Source organism: Pipra filicauda, unplaced genomic scaffold (genome assembly GCF_003945595.2).
Source record: "Pipra filicauda isolate LSUMZ 115617 unplaced genomic scaffold, ASM394559v2 scaffold265_size1292809_pilon, whole genome shotgun sequence".
In the NCBI taxonomy this organism is placed as follows: Eukaryota; Metazoa; Chordata; class Aves; order Passeriformes; family Pipridae; genus Pipra; species Pipra filicauda.
This window is the reverse complement of record NW_024104382.1, coordinates 753,974-780,471: the sequence shown is the minus strand read 5'-3', so window position 1 is coordinate 780,471 and position 26,498 is coordinate 753,974. Positions and strand designations below refer to the sequence as shown.

Below are 26,498 nucleotides of genomic sequence, written 5' to 3'. Positions count from 1 at the left end.
TTTTAGTAAAGATTCAGTGTTAAGCTGCATAAACTTTTGCTTAACTATTTGTTCTTAAAAAACGTCTGACAATCCACTGTTGGGGAGGTTTTTGGGTTTTATGTGTGGAGGAGGAGGAGGAGATGAAATGTTCCATGTGATAAGAGGAGGATGAGTCTAAATGTTAAGATTCTTCTATGACCGTGGTACATAGAAGGGGCGAGTGACACCCATGGTAAATATTTTTTGAAATGTCTTACTGTTGTGATTTTTGACATTGAGAAACGTTTTGTGGAAGATCTGAGTGGTCAGGACTGGCTTCCAGGGCACCTGAGCAGACTGAGCAGTGCCAGTGAGCTGTGCTCTGAGGTCGTGCTGTCACCCACCTCTGTAGGAAGTGATGCTCTGGTGATACTGAATTGCAATAAAGATTGGTGATGTCAAAATTGCCATTTCTAGATTTTTTTTTTTTCCTTTAACTTTCAAAGGATGTGTGAGAGGGACGTTCAGAAAAATATTTCTGCCTTACAGTTCTAGTTGTGTTTAAACCTCTGTGAGCTGTGCCACTGGCATTAGTGAAAGGGGGCTTTGGCCCCAGTTCCACTGGGAATTTTCTTACCTGAGAAGGACAAGCAAGACTTGGCTCACTGTCAGCATTCTTCAGTTTGATTCCTTCTTGACCATTTCAAGATATTTGGTTTGAGTACTTTTGTTTTATTTGGCTTCATCTGCTCCCCTGCAGCCAATTCCCCCGATTCATTAAATAGATGTTGGCACTGATCCCTGGCCACAGCTGAGCAATGTGCAATACAAACTCAGGAAGAGGAACAAAGGTGTCACAAAGATTACTGTGCATTGCCTTTGTCCTGCTAGATATCAGACCAGTCCTGGCATCACAACCTGTAGGCAGCTCTGACTGCAGTGCTTACAAGTCACTGTACAACATGGGTTTTGCAACTATTGTGTTTCATGAATTGAGTGGTATTTTTTACTCCAGTTACAGAGAAGAGCTGTGCATGTAAAGGCTCTTACCTTTAGTACTACTCCTTTTATGTCCCTGTGATGATGGATGGAGCATGTGATCTTTAAGAAAATTTTGTGCTATCAGTGTGTTATAGGTTAGAGAAAAATTGGCTGTCAGTGTGCAGTAGACTAAAGTGTGTGTGTGTGTATATACACCTGTACCCCTTTTAGTCTACCTGGTGAAATATTTCAGTGAAATTATCATTTCAAGAACTACTGCAGGCATACAAAAGATGAGAAATAATGAAAAGTACTTGGAACCCAGTCTTCCTTAGCATCCTGAAACTGATGGAACTAAAGGGATCTGAGAACAAAAGGTAGTCTTAAAAATACTCTCGTATTTAGGAAAATCACTGTATGTTTTATGCAACCCATTAATTAGATTACTGCAATTACTGAGGTAATAATACTAATGCTGTATCTTCTGATCCTTGCAGGAGTGTCGTATTTCCTTTGTCACAAAAGGTGCCAGCTGGGATGGTTTGTTCAGGGGACTTCAGCAGTTAGGAGTTATTGATTTTTGGAAAATCTAATCAATGACTTTGATACTTACTAAGAACTGATGTCTAATCTTTCCCATGGAACCAAATTTAATACAAAGCTATAGAATTTTCTCTCAGAACCCCCATATTTCTGCTGTAAATACATTAATTTCACTGGGTTTATTCCACTGTACGTTGTCAGTTTAAGAGTGTATCTGGCCATGATGTGAATGCAAAACAGAGTTGACCTTTGAGCTTACTGCTTGTTCCATGCATACTAAGCAATCTGAGAGTACTTTCTCATCTGCTTTCCTCTGATTGTCTGTCAGAGGACAGAAAGTACTGAAAGTGTATAGATATACAGCAGAAATAAGCTCAGAAATGCCCCTCTCTTCACCTTTCCCAAGTGCAAAACTAAGGGATTGCTCAAATGTAGCTAGTTGCTCAACTTTGAGCTGGGAAAAACTGGTGTCAGATACAGAAGAAAAAGATTTTAGAGGGGTGAACGAATCTGTATCAGTAACTTAAGGTTAATACTCAAAACCTGGAAAGTTGGCTGTTGAAATAGGTCAGAAAAGCAGTGCTCTAAATATATTTTCAAAGTACTTAATGCACAGCATTCATGTTTAAATATGGTGGGTTAATAGCTTAAAATGAGTTTAACTTCACAGCCGTGGTGGTAAGTGCAATTTCATGGGGAGCTAATAGGTGGATGCAGCGTGAAGGGTATGAAGAGATGAGTCTGAGAAGGAGGAATGTGTGGTAAAAATACTGAGCTTACTGTCCAGGAGTAACAAAAAGCCAAATTTTACTTTTTCTCATCTTCAGGATTTGTTATGAGAGCATGAATGTTCATAAATACATTCCTAAATACTAAAATCCTGGAACTGTGTATATTCAACTGAAGGTGGGCCTTGTAAGTCATCTAGTCCATCATAGGGTCACAGGCTAATTCAGGTTGGAAAAGTCTCATTTCTATCACCTGCTCAAAACCTGCCCCAGGCCACGAGGGCTTTACCCAGTCTAGCCTGGAAAACACCAAGGATTGGAGTTGCACAGTGTTTCTGAGGACCCCTTTCGCTCTTTGACTCCTCTCTGTGAAGAAGTTTTTCTTTTCATCCAGGCTGACTCTCACTTGTTTCAGTCTGTGCTGTTTTTTTCTCGTCCTCCAAGAACGCACCACCACAAAAGGGCCTGGCTTTGTCTTCTCAGTGATCTCACAGGTGAGAGGGTGACTGGATCTCCCAGAAACCAGGCTAACCTTGCTCTGTGGAGTTTGTTTTTCTAGTACGTACCTTGCCTTGGCTTTACTAGAGCAAGAGCTGTGTCTTTCTCTGCCTCCCAACCAAAGGTAACGTGTTGCTGTCAGGAAGTGGGTGCCAGTACTCCTCTCACACATTCCTTTGTTTGATTTCCTTCTTACTTTATTTAAAAAGAACGTAAATGCTCTGAATGTAAATACTGTCACACAGATTATCTGTGGAGGACTAACTGTGGTCAGAATCAGAGCTGCCACATCAAGGAAACAACCAAAGACTGAAGTTCTGTGTCTGAGTCTGATCTGGCAGTTTTGCACTGGTGAATCTCTGACTTCCACTGCATTCCTGTTTCTAGTTCGAGAACTGAAAATGGTCTGTTATATCCATCTCCTAGTGCTGGACAGTCTGTAGGGAATAAAGAGGGATGAACTTCATTTTACTGATGCATGGCAAATGATCTTGGTTTTCAGTTTAATGGAGAGCTTTGTGAGTATCCTTTGTTAGAGGCATTTTAGTTGTGTTAAGTATTTTTAGGTAGATATTAGGAAATGAATTACTGTTTGAAAAAAAAACCCAAACCTGTAGTTTAGTAGATGATATGACAGACAGTACAACCAGCTTGAACATTTCCAGTGATGATAAATGATGCCTTGGTGTCTCCTTTGTGCTTTTACACTACATTTGACAGTCTGCTAGATCTGCTTTTTAAGCAACGAGCTACGGTCTTGATATTTCTGTGGTTGTGTTACATTCAGAGCAGACCTTTGTATTAATTGAAAGCATGGGGAAAATTCTTTTGTGTTCCATTTTTTTCCTTGCAGGAATAGTTTAAAAAAAGAAAACCTCTTGTAAAAATTCCACTTCATACCAAAGAGTTTCGTAGGTGCTTATCATTGAAGGGCAGGACCCTGAGAAAAAGGATCTCAGAGGGTTATGAACCCCTAAGGAAGTGGTAACAGTGTACAAAGGACTCCATTTGTGTGTATCCTGTTTTTTGTAGTCGTAGGAAAAACCGTGTTGCATGGCATTTAAAGTAAATCTGTTCTTAATGGGTTTATTCAAAATAGCTGCATGTTTTTTAACGATCAGCTGGCTATAGGAACACAGCTGAGCATATCAAACAGCAGCCTCTGTGAATGTTTGCTAATGAAATCTTGGAGCAGTTTGAAACTGGATGTACCAAAGGCATGTGTACTCCAGAGAGCAGCTGTCTCTGGTCAGCTAATCTGATGAGGGGGAAAAATTGTGTTACAGAGAACGTTATAATGCAAAATGAAAATCTTGGCTCAGCATCAAGAGAGCTTTGTTGTAACCCAATATTTTGTACTGCAGAGGAATGGCATTTAAAAATTTTTTAATAACAGAGGAGGAGGGAGAGAAGAAAAAGATTTGAAATGAAAGATTGGAAATAGCAGAGGAAATTATTTAAAGTGCTGTGACATCCATGCAAGGATATAAAGACATGCTGGGTGTACAGTGGGGAGGGTGTGTGGAAAAGGTGGGGGGAGGAACTGCCACCAGGCTTTCCTTTAGTGCCTGTGCAGAACAACAGTGAAGGAATTCTTTACAGAATGCCTGTTTCCTGAGGGCTTCAGCCAGCTCAGCCAGAGCTCCCATGTTTTTTTGGAGAGTGGATTGGTTCTTGTGAGCAGAGAGGGCAAATATCTCTCAGTTTGGCTGTCATGTGTTGGGTGGGGCACAGGTGGCTTTGGGCTGCCTTGTGCACCCCTGCTCTGAGACAGTGGGCAGTGTTTCAATCCTGGGTTCCGTGTCACTAGACAAGAAAAGGAATGTGCATCATCTGTGTTGGTTTTTTTACCCACAAGCCCTGTGAGTTGCCTGTCGTTCTTTAAAAATTAGAAGCTGTTCATAAAGCAAAATCTTTAGCAAAAAGTGTATATATTGTATGAATGCAGTCCCTGAGTAATGTGATAGTTTTCATCTAGAGTGGAGTAGATCTTGTTGTGTTCATTGCTGCTCGATTAGTTTGCTTGGTTGGAGAACCCTTTTGTAAGTGACTCATCTGCAAAATATTTTTAAAGCACAATGTAATTTCAAAGAATTTATTGATTATGTACCGATAGATGTGCCCTCCTCGTCTACTGTGATACGGATCTTAATTTTGTCAGCACTTTCATCACTTTAAAACACTTCAAACTATCTGAAACATTCACTTTCTCGTGCCTCACCTTACACGTTAATTGAATATATTGAAATTTGTTAAGAAGGGTGATTTAAAATAGATTTTGCATTCTGCCTAGGCACTCTTTGGATCTTATGGACATTCAGTGTACAGTGTACTTACTACCTGTAAATTTATTTGATTTCATTCCCCTATATTACAATGTTGCTAATATCATATTTCTCACTTTTTTTTACAAAAAACCCCACTATCAGCTAATGATACAGAGCTCTCTCACATACTATTTTTATCACTGTTTCTCACTGAGTCTGTCTCTGGACAGATATTCAGCCTGGTACAACTAGACATAAATCTGTTTACTTCAGTGAGGCGGGCCCTTTTTTCACTGGCTGAAAATCTGTGCTACTCTATGCACAGTATTGCTCCTTGCATTTATATACATACAAGAAGGTACAGTGTCAGATACTGTAGGCTGCAAGCTTAAAAAATACTATTTAAGTACCTGGGAACTGTGAATTTTATGCTAAAATCTCATAGATTATGGGATGAGGTTTAATCTCAGTCAGAGAGCGGAATCTTAGCTTTGTGTTGTCCTTATAGAAGCACAGATAGTTCACTGAGAGGTGGCCAGTGTGAGATGCTGCAGACAAGTGTGTGCCTCTGGATTAAAAATGTTTGTAATGAGAAGTGGAACAAGTGTAAAGATCACTGTGATAATTCCAATTTGCATTGCCAGACCATTCAAAAATTGAGATCTGAGCAACTTCAGTGCTGCCTTGTGGTGCAGTCTGAAGACCCAAGAGCAGAATTTTGCCTTTAAGCTTTAAAAAAACTAAGTAGGTGAATGGAGTCTTCCAGTATAATTTATCCTGTAATTGTCTAATTATTACATAATATCATAATAACAAACTAATACTGAAATGTATGTTCCTATAAATTACTAATTTTTTTCTGAAGACTGTGAAAGCATCACGTTCTTTGGAGAGCTTGTGTTGTTTCCATAGTAATCTGATGCTTTTAACTTTTCTTAACCCTTTTCTGGAAAATAATTTGTGTCTGTACACTTGTGGCTTACAGAGCAAAGCTGGCATATACAGGGCTCTTCTGGGAGAATGGCTCAGACACCAGCCCTGTGTTCTGTAAGAATCCATCTGGTTCAGAGTTGGATCAGTTCTTTCTGCTTGTTCTGCCAGACAGGCTTCATTTCTTCTGTGCAGCAAGTTTAAAATCCCATCATATTTATGGTCCTCATTTGTCATCATTTCTCCCCAGCAAACCTCCTGTCAGTGACTTCACTGCTTCTCCCAGTTCCAGAGGTGGAGATGGCTGGAGTGGGTGTCACCAAAATGAGAAATGGAGCTAAATCAGGGGGTTCAGAGTAGGATGAGATAATGTGGTAACTGGCACTATTTTAAGAATTCTCTGTTTTGTTCATCTCACTCCAAATGTATCAGGCACTAAAGAAAGTACAGTGGTAATTGTGGTCCAGTTTCTCGTGTACACAGTCAGGTTGTAAATCAAAAGATCTGCATTATGGAGATATAAATAAAAAAACCACAGGCAAACTTATCTCTTACCTTAAATCTATTGTCATGGAGAGAATAAAGTTGTTCTAAGAAGAAAGGAAAGAATCTGGTTAAATATGGTGTCTCTGAAGTGTTTCTGTTATGCCTTCTTACTACACTTCTGCTTTCTCTACCCCTAGCTTTCTTTGGAAAGTACCTAAATGAATACAATGGCTCCTATGTGCCTCCTGGTTGGAAAGAATGGGTTGGATTACTTAAAAACTCTCGATTTTACAACTACACACTCTGTAGAAATGGAGTGAAGGAGAAGCATGGATATGACTACTCCAGGGTAGGTCCTATTGATTTATTTCTATTCACATTTGGACATGACCACAAGAAAGCTGCACTTTATGGTTTCTGTCTAACCAGAGAATTCTTTTTGTGCTTGAAAGCTGGTACCTGTAACATTATCTACAACCCCCAACAGCAGTAGTGTTTGGATGTTATGTTATCTTCCATTCTGGGAGGGTCATGGTACTGAAAACATCATTAGCAGCAATGGGAACAAACAGAATATCCTGAGACCATATTAGGTATTATGAGCTGAAGATGTGAAAATGGATTTAAATGCTGCATAGTAGCTATCTCTGTGCTTTGTACTTTAATTGTTATGTGACTCAGATTTTCATCTGTTCCCTTGGTATAGAACTGTCTTCAGTGGAGTTACACAAGCATTAATAAGATAAGAATCCAGTTCCCTCCAGCTAGACCCATCTTTTTAGTTTAAGGAGCTTGTTTCACAGCCACAATGCGATGGAGAATTCCTGGGATCTTGCTAAAACTTAGGATAATTCTGAATGAGTGGAGAATTGAACTGTTATGTTTATATTTCCATACGTACGGGTGCATATGTTTCCTAATATCCTCTCAAGGATGGTATACCCTGACCAAACTTACAGAAAGGCTTGATGGTCATTGTCAAGTGCAGTATCATTTTTTATCTCACCTACCACGTTGCAGCTCAGTACCTGTTTGCAGTCAGGAGTACATTTATTTCAGCCAAAAGTGTTCCCCCCCAAAGGAACCAGCTTTAGTGGAGCCCTAAAATGGGCTGAAGTGACTCTGAAGTATGAAGGTAAATAAATCTATCCATAAACTGCTCTAGTTTTAGGGTATAACACAGGAAGTAGACTCACTCTGAAGAGATTTGTAATGTGTATTTGTTTAACAGGGATTTGGTTTGCTTTCTCTTGTGGGGCACAAATCCTGGCTCTGTGTTTGTGTTTCATTAGCATTGTGTTCCCAGTCAGTATTTCCTTTAAATGGTTGATATCTGTGATTTCCTGTCTGTGATTTCCCCTTTCCTCTGCCCTATTTACCTTTTTTAATTGAATGTACTTTGTGTTGAAAGATGGAATTTCACAGCCTTCTAGGGTTTCCTTTTCCAGCCCCAGCTGCTGAGGGGAAGGGGCAACTGCTGTACAGAATTATTTATCTTTTATTTTCCTTCTGGTCTATGAAGAATGAGAGAGAGCTAATCTTTACAGCTGTGTACCAAAAATGTTATAGTGGGAATTCATCTTATGTGAAATGGTGTGAGACAAGTGATTCCATAGGCACTGTTCTCCATCTCCATCCATTGTTACCAAGGAGTCACCAGGAAACTTTATGTTCCAGTATCCTCAGCTCTGTTTTGTGTATGCAACACTTGAAAATGTTTAGGTCTTCCTTTGTTGTAGTTTTTCTTACCAAGTTTAGTAAAAAAAAAAAAAAGGCTGATGAAAGTAGAGATGTTTTTATAATCTTCATATTCGTGCATAATAGCTACAGCAATAAACAGATGATAGTGTGCAGAGCAACAGCACTGGTTGATGTTAACACTGGAGTTCAAATGAACAAGCAGAAGTTGAAACATAAGACTGTTTGTCTTTCTTTCCTGTCATATTTTTACTGCAAACTTAATTTTCCAGCGGTGAACAATATAATCAGATTATAATTTAGTCCTATCTACTTAATATAGTTAATTATGTGCCAGTGGAAAACTAGAAAAAAACATTACTGATTATTTGACTCTCCAAAGTGACTGCTAAGCACTTATGCTCTGAAAATAAAATTCTTTTAGATTTTCTTACAGGATATATTCTACTTTGATTTTTCTTTTTCAGTTTCTTTCAGCTATTTTTTATATGAATTTTAATTTTGTATGACTACATCCTCTAAAGGAGCTTTTTAAAGGAGCTTTAAAAAAAAAACAACTGTAAGAAATCAGCAAATTGAAATGTTTCTGTTTGGTCTTTCAACCTGTCAAACAGTGGGTTTGCAGTGATTTTCACTTTGACCACATGGAAACCTTCACCTTCAAAATGAAGTTGGGAAACTGTGCTCTCCAAATGGCTAAATCAAAGATGAGTTACACACTTAGAGTGACCAGGATAAAGAAGAGGCACATTTAAGATAAACAGCACTTGTTGAGAGCACTTCATTGTTCCCTCTCAGCTCTGAGTATTGAAAGCATGTTCAGAAGTCAGTTTTGCTTTGGTCTGGCTTATTGTACATTCTCCCTTCCCCTGCATATTCTTATGACTGGAAGTCCTCCAGCTGATGCCTGTTTATACCTCCTTTCATGAGTGAAAAGATCATCTCAGCATCAGTCCTGATCATGGCAGTTCCATGACAGACATGGCTTGTGTTGGGACCAATGTGCAACATTAGAAATGGAGACTTTGCTGGCCTTGTTCTGGGATAGACCTGGGGAAAGTAAACACAGTCCATGGAAAAGGCTGCTTTGGATGAATGATAAGCTGAGTTCTCAGCTGAAGGATGTTGGCAGTGGTGGAGAGGACCAAGTGTCTGAGCCACGGACTGAAAGCTGTGCTGAAAAGGAGATGCAATCCGGTGTGTACCACACCTTGGACTGCTGGCTTGACCAGAGGCAGATGTTATGTCTGCTGTGACATGGCAGTTATTTTGTTTTTTTAAAGGTGAAGTTTCATATCCTACTCGTGTTTGAGGGGTATTTATATTTGTAGCATTTTGTAGCATTTATATTTCTCCTATGAAGCAGGAGAACGTGGCTTGTCATTAAAAATGCTGTCTTCAATCCCTGTAGCTTTTGCAGATATCAAAAAAATAGTAATGATACCTCTCAGAAAATAGATAGTCCAGCTCTTCTAAAGGAAGTTTTCTAAATTCTCAACAATATATAGTTATATCTCTATCAGATTGTCACTGTAATATCGAATGAAATTTTCGGTCCAATTAACCCACCATCTTTTACTGACTTCTGGTTCAGAGGGAGGTTAAAAAAAAGAACATCAAGCCATTTGTATTTTCAAAGCACTTTTATGATGCATGGTCGGACTACACACCTTGAAGATACTGACTCTGATTTTCTTTTTATTTTTTTTATTAATACCTGGTCATTGTATTTAGTATTGTGATCCTCATAATGTAATTACCCACTTTGGGAAGAAAGAGTACCATTTGATCTTCTTTAATGCCATTCATTTCTGAGGAAAAGCTAGAAGCTGTTGCTTTTTATATTTCTAGGCAGTGAAGAAAGAAGGATTTGGTTTTATTTATTTTTTTTACTCCTTCCTCTTGTCTTTCTGAGTGAAGTAGCTCCTTTTTCTCCTGTTTCTCATGATACCTCAGACCTCCCCTTCCCATCTCACCCCCCCCCCCCCAATTTGAAATTCCTTTTCAAGTGTCTCATTACACTTTTACTTCTACTTGCAGGATTATCTAACTGATCTGATTACCAATGACAGTATTACCTTCTTCAGACTCTCCAAGAAGATGTATCCTCACAGGCCCGTGCTGATGGTTATAAGCCACGCTGCTCCTCATGGCCCTGAAGATTCAGCCCCTCAGTACTCACACCTCTTTCCTAATGCCTCACAACACATGTAAGGAAAAAAAAAAAAAAACAAACCCCTTTGATTTTCAGGTTCTGGAGTATGGAAATCCTGGGTAACAATGTTTTTCTTTGTAATACTCTTGGCATAACCTTGTCACAAATATATAAGAGGAGTTTCCAGACTTTTTTGTTTGTTTGTTTGTGTCTCTTCAGACCGGTACAAGTATTTTGAGAATGGCTACAGAATTAATTGGACATTGTTACAGCCTCTTTGGGAATTAAGGCACTGTTTTTATTTTGAGCAGGGAGATCAAAATCTGGTTCTTGGGCTGTAAACTCTTCAGGGGAAGAAACTCCTATGTCCCTATTCTTATGTATAAACCATATTATTTTATGGGTATTAACAGAAATCACGTATTATGCAATATTTACTACCCCTGTTTCATATATGGAAAGAAAGCAACTGCAGCCCCAGATCAGACAGGCTATTTGTGAACGAGCTGGTCTGTCTGTCCATGACCCTGGGCAGGGTCTTGAGTGGATCCCAAAGGCACTATCACCTGGTTCCTGAGTTAACAGTTCACAAGCTCCACGTTGAGATGGCTCTGGTTTCTAGCACAGGGACAACTCTGGAATGCTGCACTGCAGGTGTCTCCTTGCATGCAGATAAAATGAGTGGTTCTCCCAAATCTCCTCTTGACATGACTGAAAACATTCCAGTAGTTCTCTAATTCCTGGCTTCATGCCTTCATTGGTGTTCAACATTTGTAACTTTCTCCCCAAGTGCTGCTGCCCCCCTTTTTAAGGGGAATTCTGTCTTATTTTGGATTTGTGAAGGAGCTGGGAACTGATGGAAATAATAATCAGTTGGTGGCCAAAGCTGCTCAAGCCTAGTCCAGAGTCCAGTGAAATCCATTTGAGCTTTTTTGCTTAATTTAAAATAAAATCTGAGGGGAAAAGCTTCCTTTGTTCTATTGTTTGGTTATTGCATAACTTAGAATTACATATTTCATTATTTTCTACTGTGCCCAAAGAGAATCTGTGGCATAGATCTGCAGCAGTGAAGTATTTCATGTTTGTTTGCCATATTGTGCTCATTTATGTTCTTTGAAATGCAAATTACAGAAATGACCAGTGAGCAACTTCTCATGGCTTATATTACTAGGTTCCTTTAGAAGGCATTTGGATCTGGGAGATGATAATCATCATGCAACAGTCTGTACTAATTTACTTGCTAGTTGAATGAAAAACAGTGGAAGGATTTGAGGAGGGCCAGCAGTGAGAAATACAGACTACATCTGTTTTTGTTTTGCTCCTGGTTTAGGTCTTATTGTTCACACAAACTAGGCTTATCCTCCTGATTACAAAGTAATTACACAATTTTATTTCCTTTTTAATTTTAGGTGACTTTTCTTACAATGATAACAATTACGTAGGAAGTGTTGCTTCATGGAAAAAAGTTTTGTTTGTAAAAAAACAAATTACCTTGGTAGATTAAGGAACTGTGTTTTTCTTTTGGATATGAATTTTATGTACATCTCACACAAACTGCCAGTCATCTTCTAAACAATTTTTCCAGGACTGCATAATGATAATAATTTGTAAGGGCTTTTATTGACCTGGGCTTAAGAGTAAATGTAGAAAGTGCAGAACGTGTACATAGAGTGAGGGAAACGATGCAAATTGTCCTCTTTGTTTTTTCCCCTTGTTCCCAAATTCCAGGGAATCCCTCAGTGACAGGTAGTCTGTCAATTAAAGAAGGGTTGTAGGCTGTTCTTGCTGCATATGGATATGGTAGGGCAGGATCAGAACACGGGGGGAAGGAACACTTTGGAATTGCCCTAAAGCAGTAAGAAATCCCTGGACAGGGTTTGCCCAGTGCCAGGCTCAGGAGGCAGGACACCCTGGGCATGGCTCTGTGCCTCTCCTGGTGGCAGTGCTGCCCAAGCCTACAGGTGGATTCTGGAGCTGCATCCCGAGCCAGGTGGAGGTGGGACTGCAGTGCCCGGCATCCACACCGCACCCTGTGGCACTGCTGGCAGTGCTTCAGAGCTGGGGCTGTGGGGTTTGGCATAGGCAGTCAGGGTGCTGCTTTGCTTGGGAGCTCTGGGATCTACTTCTGTGGCTAATTTACGTGCTGTTCTCTTGCTTCTTTTATTCCATACTGTGGCTGGTATGACCATCCTGCCCTGCACTGCAGTCTCTCTCCTCCTCGTTCTGGAGAGCTCCTTTCTGGGGGTGTCTGCGGGCTCGTCGGGTTTGAAAATTATTCCCAGAGCAAACCCCTGGGCTGCAGGGCTGGTTTTCCTTTATTCCTGCTTCTGCTGTGAGCTGCAGAGAACACGACAGCTGGGCAGCTTAACAGTGATCAGAAATGTTACTGCAACATTTTCCCACCCATCTTTTTCGAGGTCAAATTTCATCTGACTGGGACTTATCTTCTGGGTGCATTTGAAGGAGTCATCTTAACCAACTTCTAGGAATGTTACATCTGTGTGTTTTCCCCATAAGACAGACAAATCTGTTAAGTATAAGAGGGTTACATTTGTAGTAATCAAAGAAAATCACAGGCTTTGGTTGGATTATGTAGTGGGAGGTTTCAAATCAGCCAGGAAATCACGAAGTAAGCTGAAAAGGAATTTGCAAAGCATTTTTGATTCATTCTGGGCATCACATAGCAACAGTTTCCATAACTGTCAGCATTTTCAAAGAAGCAATGTCATTATTTCGGCCACAATAACATTCTGAAATTCAAGAGACTATTAACATTGCAGAGACAATAAACACCAGCCCTTTCCTCCCTGTATAGAAGAAGCCTCCACTTGCCATGTATGCACATTTTTCAGATAGCATCTAACAGAGGCTTTCAGCATAAAGCATTTCACTGTCAGATTATTAGCTTCATATTTATATTAAATCTCTCAAGACTACCTGTCACATTCAAAGATATATTAGAAACACAGCATTTTGATAAGTTTCAACTTATTGTTTATCTTCATAACTTACCCTGCTGCTCTGTTGCATACACAAAATCAAGGGTAGAATTTTGCCAAATAGGAGCTGAATGTATCAGGAAATTCTGTTGTTGCTAAGAGGAAAGTGATGGAGTATCTGCTGTTCTTTCCTGTGTTACTGTGTCACCCTCTGGGCTTGTGCATTTGCATAGAATGAGTTTATTGCTCTGAATGAAAGAAGGAAGCCTAACCAAATTACTTAGGAAAAGTAATCTTTAATATTTTAGGCTCTGCAGGTGATGTGTTTGAGCCAGGGTGTGAAGAAATTGTAAGAGGTGTTTTTCAACCTTAAGTAATAGCAAACTTTAAAGGGATAGACATAGTAGGTAAAAATAATATTTCTTGCAAATGTAAGCTATAATTTCTTAGGGAGTTGTTGATGCAGAGAGTTGACATCATGGTAATAAACCCTTATTTAGGTTCAGCTGACCTAGAGCAGTATAATTGTGCAGAGAAAAGCAATAGCTGGGACTCCCAACAGTGTGAAACTATGGACAGTCAGTTATATTTTCCCTTATCACTTTAATGGTGTCCCAGGACCACGAGAACTTGGAGGGGCAGTGATATTTCAGGGGGACATTGAACCCAGTTCTTGGGATTTTGCAGGGACTTTAGTTGAAGTTTCTGATGATCACCAAGGATTTGGTGGCTGTAATGTGTCTTCAAAATACAACCCTGTTTCCCTTCACCCCTGCTTTTCTTGGCAGGTCTTTAACATCCGTGTGCATCCACTTCTGCAGTTGGATACCAGTAGGCAGAGTGCCTGTGCCTCTCTGGTGCATGAGATACTCAAGTAACCAGTCATGCTGAATTCCAAAAAGCTGTTAAAGAACATAGTAGAACCTTTTCAGCAAGTTCTGTAGTTATCTTTAAACAGCTTGCACAAGCCATAGTACTTGGTGCTGATGTGGACAGAGTGGAAGCAAAGCAGTTACCTGAGGAGGAGCTCTGTAATACATTCTTCATCCTGATCATACCTGTGGCCTTCAAACTTCTGAGGCTAGTCTCTTGGCTTTGAGATGTATCCATGTTAGTCTGAAGTCACTGCAAAACCAAGGTGTATTTACTCCTTTCATGGATTTTATTCCCCCCAGAGTTGTTTTCATTTTCCCATGTTTCATAACATGAAGGTATAAGACATTTCCAAAGTAAATCTAATATTTTCTTGTGCACCTCGGAGATTAAGTCCTATGGTGTTGATCAAATAGAAATTACTAATATTCATTACTATGGCTTTATTTTTTTCTACTTGGCTAAAGCATTCTGGTTTTCTCTCTGTTCCTTAGCACTCCCAGTTATAACTATGCTCCAAACCCAGACAAGCACTGGATCATGAGGTACACTGGTCCCATGAAGCCCATACACATGGAGTTCACTAACATGCTGCAGAGAAAGCGCCTGCAAACACTCATGTCTGTGGATGACTCGATGGAGATGGTAAGATCACCAGTGCCCTTTTTTGGTTTTTTGCTAAACAGGTGCTTGTTTCTTGAGTTAAGCTCTACCTTGTCCTGTAGATGAAGGTAAGGGAGAAAGGAGGAGGAGGAGGACTGCATCAGTTTTCTAATAGTGTGTCATCCTCTCACCTCGGATCATTTTGACTCTTTATTCCATGTATCAGGATCCTCATCTCCTGAAGACAGGTACCATGAGGTGGTTGGTGTGAGCTGATTTGTTGCCACAGAGCCACTGCTGAGTGAGGGGAAGAGGGAAGGATCTCCTTAAAAAAAAAAAATATCATATGTCCTAAAAATGTGCCCTCTGATAGAGAAAAATCATCCTACAATCTGTTGGAAGTAAATACCTAAATGTGTGCTTGTTCTGATCCCGTAACACTGAATTTCTGAGAGAAGAAAACAACAGCAGCAAAAAATGATGTTACAGAAGTCCTAACTCTGTAATGATGGAATGATCTCATGGTAAACCCAGCCCAGGATGTTAAATGTTGGAAATAAATAAATAAATAGATAAGTTGGTACATTAAAAAAATTTAATTAAGTCTGCATTAGGTAACAATGAGATCTCTTAATGCAACCTGAGTGTCTTCAACAGAAATGTCTGAATTCACTAAAACCTGAGTGGTTTTCCAGATTTAAAAGGCAGATTTAAAGGAGTTGCAATTTACTGCTTATCTCTTGGCATCCTTATTCAAAAATGGTAGAATATAAAATAAGTGGAGTGCTGTAAAGCAAAGATGAGATTATATGGGTGGCATTGCATAAATTTGTTACTGATGTCTTATAATTACTGATTCAGGCAAGTATGATCTCTGTCTCATGTTAATGAACCTGTTCAGATTACCAGCATTAGGGGAGATTGGTGATTTTACTACGGTGTTTGGATTTTATATTCAGTAAAATGGTTTCACTCTGGGTGATTAACAGCAGGCAAAATCAGTTAGGTTGTTTTTTAGTTCTAGTTACCAAGTTAGCCTGACCTTTTCCACTGAATTATATGTGTCTGATAGTCTTTCAAAACTAAAAAGAAAGAACAACCAAGTACCTCACACAAAACAACAAAACCACCACAAGCACACACGAACAAACAAAAAAACGCAAACGAAACAACCCGTAAAAGAAGCAAAAATAAACCCCCAAACCAAGAATATCAGAGTTTGTTTTCTTCTGTGCTGATGGGTTCTGGGTGTGTGTGAGGCACTGCCTTGGTGGTACCTCACCACCTTCGTACCTTTGCAAGCATCACATAAAAATTGATCTTTGGTGCTCAGGAGGATGCATTTCACATAAAGATGCTCCTGTAAATCTATAGAAGCAACCACAGAGGTAAATCTCATCTTAATTCTCCATATTGAGAGAGTATGACTGGATGTTATTTATCTGGAAGGTGTTGTGCAAATATTCTGCATAATGAGAACTCATTTATCCAAAGGCAAGATCACTGAGTGTTGCTTAAACACATGTGAGATTTCAAATGCTGTCATTTTATTGAAATTGTTTTCCGCAGGAAAAAGATAAAGGTCGAGAGAAAATTTCAGAAATGGCACCTTGAAACTCTTATCTCTGTTACTGTGTGTATTTAGCACTATCTTGCCAGCTCTTATGCAAAATGCTGAACCCAAACACTTGAGAGTGGCATGCTAATGTGTTCTACCTTAAAAGAGAAAACACAAGTGTGCCTTGCAATAGCCCCCATATTCAGCCAGTAAAATTAAGATGTGATTATGGATTATTCAGAGAAGTGGTTCATTGTGCTAACTCAGTGCCAGCCTGGGCTGTTGTAGTTTATTTGTTACTCACAGGCAGAAAATGATAGCCGGGTATTCCACATGGATACGAATTTCATGTTTGTTTTGCCTTTTTGGTTTTTTTTGGTTTTTTTTCCAGATTTACAACACGTTGGTTGAAACAGGAGAACTGGACAACACGTATCTGATATATACAGCAGACCATGGCTATCATATTGGGCAGTTTGGGCTGGTGAAAGGGAAGTCCATGCCCTATGAGTTCGATATCAGAGTGCCTTTCTACGTCCGAGGTCCCAACGTCGAGGCCGGGTCCTTGTAAGTTCTTGGCTGCCGTGGGTGTGCATGTGCAGGGACCTGAAGAGTTCTTTATGTTCACACCTCTAGCTGTCTTGACCTGGCAGCCAAGTGGAGGCACAAAGTTCTGCCCATCCTGACTGAATTCCAGCTCATCTTTGGCAGAAAAACATGTCTGCTCACAAAGCAGAGCTGACAGCACGTGCTGGTGCAACAAAGTCAAGGCCATTGCTTTTTTTTGCTTGCATGGGTGTGCAGCACAAGCCACTACTCTTTTGAAATATGTCCATTCTTGTATGGAAGGATTATACAAATTATACAAAATTATACATGTAACTACGTAGTTTTCAAGTTAAAAAAATATGTTGTGTCATGTTCACTGCCACAGTAGATAATTATTGCTGAACATCAGAGTCACTTGTTTCAGCTTATAAGGAATAGTTCATATGTTATCATGCACCAAAGGTTCTTTTTGGTTCATTCTTTGAGACTAGATGGTTAGGGCTGTTGGATGCAGTGTGCAGAGTGTGCCTGTTAATTAAAATGGTAGCTTTGATCAGCTAAGAAATTATGTAAATACGCTTTCTAAGCAATTATTTCAAATAGCAAATATTTGCACTTAAGTAATGATTTTGGACAGTGCCATAATTTACTGCCTTGTCTTTATATCAGTGTGCATGTTTTAGCATAATTAACACACAGTCTTCCACACAAAATTCTTCTTTTTGCTGCAGATGGGTCTAGTGTGTAAAACAATAACAAATAATTATTAAAAAAATAATCTCATTCCGTATACTGGTTAAATTCATTGGTTCACATTATCTGTAGGCACAAAAATGTTAAGTTCTGTAGATATTGCAGTGTTCCTGGTTTGTTTTCAGCAGTTATGCATATGAAAAAAAAGCAACATTACTTCCCTAAGAAGCAGGGAGGGATTCCTCAGTTGGAATTAAACACGTGACCTCAGCACTGAAGGAGTTTTATCTGCAGCAGCCCTAGAATTTCAAGCGAGCTGAAACAGCCTTCTAAGAACAGGCTCTGTTTCCCTTTGACTGCAGTTCTTGGCCTTCCTGGAGAGGGAATGCTGTTATGGCCTGAGTGGACTGAGCTGGTGTTTCTGCAATATGTAGTGCCAGAGACCAGCCACATTCTGTCTGCTCTAGTTCAAGGATCTTTACACCCATAAAAGCTGTGAAATCTTCCCACTGAATTTCATTTTTCAGAGACTTCTGAAGATGAAAGAATAGGAAGAACAGGATAAAATAGCTTGGAGGGGAGAGTATTTCAGAAAGTAAATTGATCTTCCCTCTCAGCCTGATTTTTTTCTCTAAATGGTGGAACATCAATCATCCGTGTTTTGTGTGAACCTTATGTTTTTCCTGCAGAGTAATTGTCATGACTCCCTTTTGATACCAACAAAATTTTAATGGCAGTCACTGTAGCAAGTCATTACTAAGCTCTCATTTCTAATACCAAATATACTACATCATAATTATTAGTAATTAAAATCAAATTAGGTACATCAATTTAATTCATCATCCGTGCTCTTGTCAGTGCCTGTTTGCTCACTCACTCAAAAATGTAGTAATTTTTAAATAGTGTCTCATTAATTAGTGTGAATTTAGCAGCTTCCTTCTGTCCTGAATTTTTTGAGCTCGTGTTCTGCACTGCCATGTATAGCAGCCCATCTGGTCCCATCCTTCCTTTGTTTGAACAGAGCTGGAGTTGCTTGGTATCATTTACATGGACTTTAAACTGGATTCTCCTTTGTGTTTTTTACAGGAATCCTCACATCGTGTTGAACATTGATCTCGCACCTACGATTCTGGATATTGCTGGGTTGGATATTCCCTCTGACATGGATGGTAAATCCATTCTGAAGCTGCTGGATTCAGAGAGACCAGTAAATAGGTAAGAACTGGAAGTGTGTGTGGAAACATGTATGTGTTTGTGCAACAGGCTGAACAAGTGTTCAGCAGCATGCACCAAATTTAAAGGAAAATATAATAAAATTACCACATCATTCACTGGGAAGTCTGGAGACTAGTTGACCCACTTCAGTTATTTTCATTTTGGCATATTTTCATTTTCATGTAGTAGATGTATGGCATGTATGGCATCTCTATGTACTAAATATAGTCTGTGTAGAAGAGAGGGCTACATGTGAAATCTTTACCTATGTGAGTTATAGATTTTCATTGTCTCTGTGGCATCATTTGTAGCAAAGCTACAAATTTCACTTTGAGTGAATTGTAGAATAATTGAATTGAAAGGGTTGGTTGCATATCAGACTATAATATAAAGACAGGCTAGAACTCAAAACTGCAGTTATTATTTAAGACTTTCCATCAATAGTTTCATTGGAAAAAGGCTGAGGAAGAGGATTAGACTGGATGCTTGCTAGAGAAGATCAGCAGAGAAAGGGAAGGAGATTTATTTGCTTTACAAGTAGTTGAGTGGAGGGAGAAGGGGAAAGGAGCAGCTGCTTTAGAATAGGCTACTTGGTGGGTAGTGTGAAGGTTAAGAACCCAAACTTGAGTCGTGAAATCCGGATTTAATTTGTGATCCTTTGTGATGGAGGACGATTCAGTTCATCCACTGTGCCTTAAACATGCTTATGTTGAAGAAATCGTACTCTCTGAACCTGTTGTGGATTTTTGTCCCTGTGAGAAAAATCTGTCCTGTGTTTGCTCATGGTTTGCACTGGAGAAGAGGCATGTGTGCCTGCTTCCCAGAGCTGGATGTCCCTTGTGCAGTGACATGACATGTTTCTCACTGGAACTGGGGATGGGAGAGAACGCTGGGGCACAGCTTGGTTACTGGGTTTGTGGGAGTTGCTTCTTCCTCTCCTCATTTCCTCCTAGGTTCCACTTAAAGAAAAAGATGAAGGTGTGGAGAGACTCGTTCCTTGTGGAAAGAGGGTAAGGAAAGTGTTAATCACAAAGCCCAGTTTTTTAAATAGAAGGACACTGAGTAGCTAAAGCCAAAGCAGCACTCTGCCACAGTCTAAAGCCATTTAGCTGTGCCAGCAGGGACATGGCTGCAGCCTTGCCTGATGGCACTGATTGGAGGGGATGTATGGCCTTTGCCTACAGCCTGTATAAATGTGCTCTTGGGGTGGGGGAAGGGAGTTTGCTTGCATTGGGAGATGGAAAGGCATCCCATTTTGCTTTCAGCTGCTGCCCTCCCCACCCTCCTGCTTGTGTCATGGGAGTGTGAACAACCCTCCTTCTCTGCGAGTTCACCTGCGCCCCTGCCTTAATACATCACTGGGGGCACGAGGGGTTTGCAGAGTGCAGCCCTGTAGGATGAGGAGGATGTGGTCTCCTTACATTGACTGTTGGCACTGCCTGCCACTCAGACGTGGAACACAGTCTTGATTTTGTGTGTTTTTGTACGCTTCCTGAGAGCGTGACATGAGTAACTTGTGTGTTTATCAGAGGGGCCGAGTGCTGGTTTCTACTGGACTGTGAAGTTTTGGCTACCAGTGTTGCTATGGACTTGAAAAATAACATGCTCCTCTTGAGTCTTTTCAACAAACTGCATTTATATCTTGGAATTAATATTAAAGTAAAAATAAATGTTATTCTTTTCCCCCAGTAAACTGCTGCATAAGAGGGAGAATGAGAAGGTAGATGCCCAAGAAGAAAACTTTCTACCCAAATACCAGCGTGTGAAAGACCTCTGTCAGCGAGCTGAGTATCAAACAGCTTGTGAACAGCTTGGCCAGGTAGGGCACTGTCCCCCTGACTGAAAGTAAGCAGTTGTAGTTAGGCTGAGCTTAACACCTTCACTGTGGCAATGTCCTTCACCACATCGTCCCTGCCAGCTTATGAATCAAATGACTCTGTGGCCTTTGCTCAAAACCATATTACAGCATTTATGAGATTGACTGTCAGTCAGGAGATTCTGATTCAGGTGTTCTGCATTGATTTCAGGTGGTCAAGAGAACCACCTAGGCTGTTTTAACATTGTGTTCCCCAAATAGAATGTGGTTTGGGCTTCATTAGTGATGAGGAACTACAATGTACCTGACAGATTGGCCTTCTCTAAATACATATAGTTTGCTTTGCTTTGAATTCTCTATTTAATTCATTTTGTTGATGTTGTTATTTGGAATTACATGTAATAATGGGAAACTAACATTCTGTTAACTCAATATATCTCTCCTCTGAGCAAAAATAGACTGGGAAAACACACATGCAATTATGACTGGAGGCAGTTTGTGATATGGGCATAAAGCTCATTGATTTTGTGTCATTTCTCTTGTTGCATAACTGTTCTGGGCAGATAGGAAAACATGTTCACTTTAGATCCACATTACGTAGAAGAAATTCAGGGGAAAAACCTCTGGAGTGGTATCAATACGTGGTCTTGAAATGCACAGGAGAGGATTTTGGAAATTACGAGAGCAGTGCAAAGGCAAAGCACAGCTGACTCCATGGATAGAGTTCCCCACGCCTGGAGGAATTCTCCTCCTCTGGAAACACAGCAGAATTGACTCTGTGCCACTGCTCTCATCCAGGTGTGGGTCCCAGTGCCCCTTCCAAGGAGTGTGACACATTCTGCTGTGGACAGAGTGGGGAAGGTCAACGGGTCCACGTTACCTGTCAGTTCTTAGACCGGCATTGCCTCATCTCCTGGCAGCTCAGAGGGCTCCCAGGATGAGTCAGGCTGTGGAACATCTGTCCATGCAGGCACAATCTGAATGGTTCACCAACACTATAGTCAGGAATGGACTGCTGAGGCTACAGTAGTTTATTTTTTACTGTCAGAGACCAGACTTCCTTCTTCTGGCTCTACTGATCGTGTAGTTCAGTGTACCTGTGAAATGAGCCCATTGTTACTTAGGTGTTTGGATCCATTTCACATGTATAAGAATTTTCCAGGTGCTCTTTTCTTCCTATGGCTTCTTTGTCAGATGTAGTATACTGAGAAACTACAATGTCCTGTTCTTCCTAAAAATACTAAACTTGAATATTACATGCAATAGTTTATTGTCATCAGATGTCTCGAGCTGCAGTTTTAGCTGTGTGGGAGCAATTCATTGTTTTATGACTTTGAAATGTTATTTGAGGAACTGGGGGAAAAGTTACTGTTTCTGCTACAACATCATTCAGTAAGTAGTACAGGGAAATACAGCTTTTCTTTTTCCATCAGTACTGTCTTTTTGAAAGCTGTTTCAACTTCCTCCTTTTGTCTTTGTCTTCCCAAATATTTTGAACGTTACTGTAAGAACAGAGGAGAAGAGAGACTTTCCAAACCCGTGTTGTCACTGAATCTGTCACTTTGCATAAGGTAACTTAGCTGTGTTCAGGCTTTCTTACTCTAATTACCACATGTCTCAGTTGTGGAAGAAAGGGGGAAGGCCCTGTAATGTCTACAGACATTCACAGGCTTACCTTTTCTTTCATGGGAGATAAAATATCTCTGACCTCTTTAAGAAGCGGGTATAAAATGTCAACTCTGCAGTCAGAATTGCCAGTAAATTCTGAAGTAAAGATGTGCTAATAAGAGATGTGTGTGCTGCATCCTCATTGTCAGGAGACAGAGGGGAGAAGAGTTGTTTTGAGCAGTTCAGTCAGACGTAATTGGAAGTGATGGGATGAAATTGAGCAAAAAAGGAATTTACGTTGGACATCAGGAAAAATTGCCAAACAATCAGGTCGATTAAAGTCTGTGAAGGGCTCTCAAGGGAGTCTCAATCCATCTCACCCCTACTCTAGAGAGAATGTCCTAGTAGTCTGTCTAGACAATAGGAACAGTGGGAGATGAATGTGCTTATTTGAGGATAAACTGTGCCTAAAGATGGGTGCACCCAAAAATCTTTTCAGAGTGAAGCAAAACTAACCTCTCAGATGACAAATGGGTGTTGTCTGATTGCTGGTGCTGCTCACAGCTCTGCACAGTAAGTAGAACAAGCCCAAATTAATAACATGCCACTGCCTTGGGGGAGTTCATGGTATGCAGATACAGTGGTTATTTAGCAGATGTCTCCTCATCCTGCAGCACACTCTGTTTGGTGGTATCGGGAGTGCTCAGTACAAAAAGGGAATTTTCACATCCTGATGCAAAGATGAAGAGAAGTCTGGGTCAGAATTAGTTGAAAGCTTGCTGAAGTCATTGGGATTCTTTTTTTGACTTAAACAAGATTGGGGGACCTGCTGTTTGGTGCCCAGAGAAACCTGAGCAGTCCCAGGGAATGTGAAGTGTGAGCAGGAGACAAGGAGCGCAAACGGAGGACAAAGACTGAGAAGGAGAGTGAAGGACAAGAGAAAAGGACAGAGGTTAAAGTAAAGGAGAGGTAAAGAGAGCTTTGAATGTGAAGTGGAGAATTTGAAATTCTGCTTTGTGAGTGTGCAAGGTTGTGAATACAGTTCTGTTGCCACAAAATGATCTTCCTTTGCAAATCTCTGTCACCCTCCTTAACTTATAATCGTTTTGGTAAGAGAGCACCAGCATCATGGAGAGGAGGCTATTCAGACTGTTTAAAACCTTGTTTCACAGTCCATTATGTGGAATTTTTTTGGCAACAGTAATGTATGTAAATTCTCCTGGTTGCAATGGGAATCTGTGTGTTGCCATGTTGTCTTTCTCACTTAGTGGGGTTTGGTCTGTGTTAGTTATTTGCATCCAACAAAGGGTGACTGTAGACTCAGATGAAGGAGCAGTTCAGCATTTATATTCAAGGATTTAAAAGAGATGAGCTCTTCCCACATGAAATAAAAAACATTTATCCTGGTACCTAATGACTTCCACACAGATTTTTCTCTTCAGCCTAGTTTGGCCTTTCATTCTAAACTGATTGGTGAGTGGAAGCTGACCCACTTTTATCTGGCAGTCTGCATTAATGTGCTTTTGTGGAAGCCAATTATGATATCACCATTGCTCAGTAGAGTACTCCCAGCAACTCCACAGTATCATAACAACAGCTGCACAAAATCTCCCTCCAAGTAATTTACCAACTTTGTGCACATTTGATAAACATGCAATACCTGCAGCAGTGCTGGTTGCTGTAGGGAATCTGTGTTGTACTTGTAAAAAAAAACCCCCAAATTAAAAGATAGTGATTTTGTCTTTAGCTGGACCTGGTGTAGTACAGTAATATTGCCAACTCATAAAGAAAAATAGTTGTGTGAATTGACATAATTTCCTTTTCAAATACTTTTTATTTTCAGAGCTTTGTTTACGTGCATATCTGATACAAGTAGAATTTGCTTTTAAATAGCATAAAAATATCATTTTATGTGGCAGTTTTCACAGGAGAACATTCAAAATGCAAACATGGGCACTTTGTTTCCTTCAGATGTTCTGCAAGTGCAAGCTTTGGCACACAGTCTTCCCTCCAATCACTTTGTGCTTTGCCAGGATCCTCAAGGGATTTTCTCTTTTGTAACTGGCCTGAAGATACAAAAAGCAGGTCACTTATGTGCTTGGTCCCCCCAGTTCTCTCACATCCCAGTGGGGAAAACTCTTGTGATGGGTGTGTGCCTTCCTCAGCAGCTCACAAATGGCCCCTCTAGATCATATTCCTGCCACCACCATCATGACTGGCCATTGTTTAGTGCCAAGGGAGGAGCAAGATAAAAAAATTACTTGTATATTCTCTATATTCTCCTTTTCCCGAGGCCACTTGGACTTACCTCAACCTGGCCTAGGAAACAGTGTCAGGTTTTATAAGGAATTTCTTTAAAAACTGGGAAGAAAACTTTTGATCTGTCTGTCTGTTGTGGTTGTCTGGTTCTTTAGTAGCTAGCAGAGATATCCTGAGGTTAGTAAAGAATTTAGGTTCTGTTGATAAGAGAAGTGTATCAAGCCAGCTAGAGCCCAGATAACTTTAATAGCTCTTTTGGCAGATCCCTGGAGTTCCTTAATTTCAGCACATGTTGCACGAGATCAGCAACTTTCAGGATCAGGCTCTTAATCTGTGATTGCAACAAGAAATGACTTGCTGATAACTTCATACACTAAAAAATTTTATCAGCCCTCAAACTGATAAAATTAGGAGGCAACAAACCATGAAAATTAAAATAATGGTGATTTATTAAGGTTGTTATCTGAGGATTGTATTCCTCATCAGGAACAGTAATTAACAAAACTGTTTTCCTCCTTCAGCTAGAAATAGCATGTAATGATTTCCAGGGGCTATTTTACTTACAGGATTTTTTTGCTTGTTGCTTCACAAACCCAAGAAATTTGTGTTTCTTATTAAAGGAGATTTTTTAACTCCTTGTCATTGCAGGGGTGGTTGTTGTAAGTAGCTTGCTAAAATCAATACCAACATTTAATAAAACCCCCCAAATTTTCAAATATCCTGATAGGAGTAGCAATGTACTTTAGTTCAAAAGAAAAGGAGCTGGAGGTCAGGAGATTGGCTACAGACTCAGTGTGGGACCTCAGATAAATCAATTCCCCTTTTGATGCTGCTTTTTCCTCCACCACTAATGTAATTTCTGCTAAGGCTGCACTCACTCCTCAGCTTCTGCAGTGCCTAACACAGCAGCTGGGACCATTTGATGCCACAATCCAATTATTATATTAATAATAAATGAATGACATAATTGCAATCTTAAAATTAGCTGGATACCTGCTTTTTTCATTTGCCAGCTAGCTGTAATTGTCCCACCTGCCTCACTTCAGCTACGGTTTGTGGCACTAAAAAGCCCTCAAAATATTCTGTCAATAAATTGTTCATCCATCTCATAATTCCAAGGTTTGAGGGATATGTGGTGTGTGACAACTGAAATTGAGCTGGGAGTTCAGAGGTCCAAATCCCCAAAAATCATGAGTCAATGTAATGAAATAAGGTCCTGTAGGAATGAAGACCAGGCAGTGCTATTTGTGTCCTGATGACATGAAATGGAGGAAGCCACGCTCATCCTTTGCCAGTGGATGAATGGGGAGGAGGTACAGGGAGAAAGGGGGAACCCGACAAAGAAGTTTTAAATAATTAGAAAATAATACCATTTGGGAAGAATTGAGGAACTGGGCATATTCAGTGAAAAAAATAGTTGAGAAGAGGGGAGTCTGTCTGCCTGAACCTAAGAGGTGTAGAGAAGATGGGAGCTAATTATTTTAAAGTCAACAAGAGCAGAGTAGTGATCTGTGTGAGACAAACAATGGGAAATTCAAGTTATCTGTTCCCTGAACCCTGTCCCACCTGAGCAGCAGGACAAGCTGCCAGCAAAAGCAGTAGAACTACCTCTTGTAGAGTGAGAGTGTCTCTCTGGATTTTGCTGTTTTGTCCTCATTACCCCAGTGAAAAATAACACAAGGAGCAAACCACAGCAAAGGAGAAGAGCTAACTAAACTGTCACTGTGCTCTTTCAGACAAGGAAATAAATGTACCCTGACTACTCATGAATCAGTTTAGACTGCAAGTCAGAATATTTCTAGCCATTAAAGCAGTTTGTCTGTAGCTCACCATCTAATGTGGCAGCAGCGTTGGGTTCAGAAAGCTTCTGCATAAATTAAACACGACAGATATTACTGAAGTGTTTTTTTCTCAGGGTGCTGGCAAAGACAGAAGATTTTATTATCCTGTACAGATGTTGATTCCTAGAGCCCATATTGGTAAAACTGTTAGAGAGCCTTGCTGGCAGCTCACTGATCAGACTGTTTCACTTTTTACTTCTCTGTGAAAAGGAATGGAATCTCTTTCACTTAACAAAAAGAGGAGCTGATGAGACACAGCATGAGGAATTAGGGCTCAGCTCTGGAAGCTGGGTGTTT

At 40.2% G+C, this 26,498-nt stretch overlaps 1 protein-coding gene across 11 annotated transcripts in view; it reads left to right on the top strand.

Moving 5' to 3' along the window:
* Positions 1-26,498, top strand: part of SULF2 (sulfatase 2) — a 117,934-nt gene that overhangs the window by 70,222 nt on the left and 21,214 nt on the right. For all 11 annotated transcript variants that reach the window (XR_005563889.1, XR_005563891.1, XR_005563886.1 and 8 more), the window contains 7 exons: positions 6,592-6,743; positions 10,133-10,302; positions 14,554-14,704; positions 16,612-16,787; positions 18,549-18,677; positions 19,631-19,687; positions 20,367-20,496. Coding sequence is in view for 1 of the 11 variants with exons in the window: in XM_027751920.2 (XP_027607721.1) it covers positions 6,592-6,743; positions 10,133-10,302; positions 14,554-14,704; positions 16,612-16,787; positions 18,549-18,677; positions 19,631-19,687; positions 20,367-20,496 (965 nt within the window). In the remaining 10 variants the exon portion in view is untranslated. The remainder of the gene's footprint in view (positions 1-6,591; positions 6,744-10,132; positions 10,303-14,553; positions 14,705-16,611; positions 16,788-18,548; positions 18,678-19,630; positions 19,688-20,366; positions 20,497-26,498) is intronic.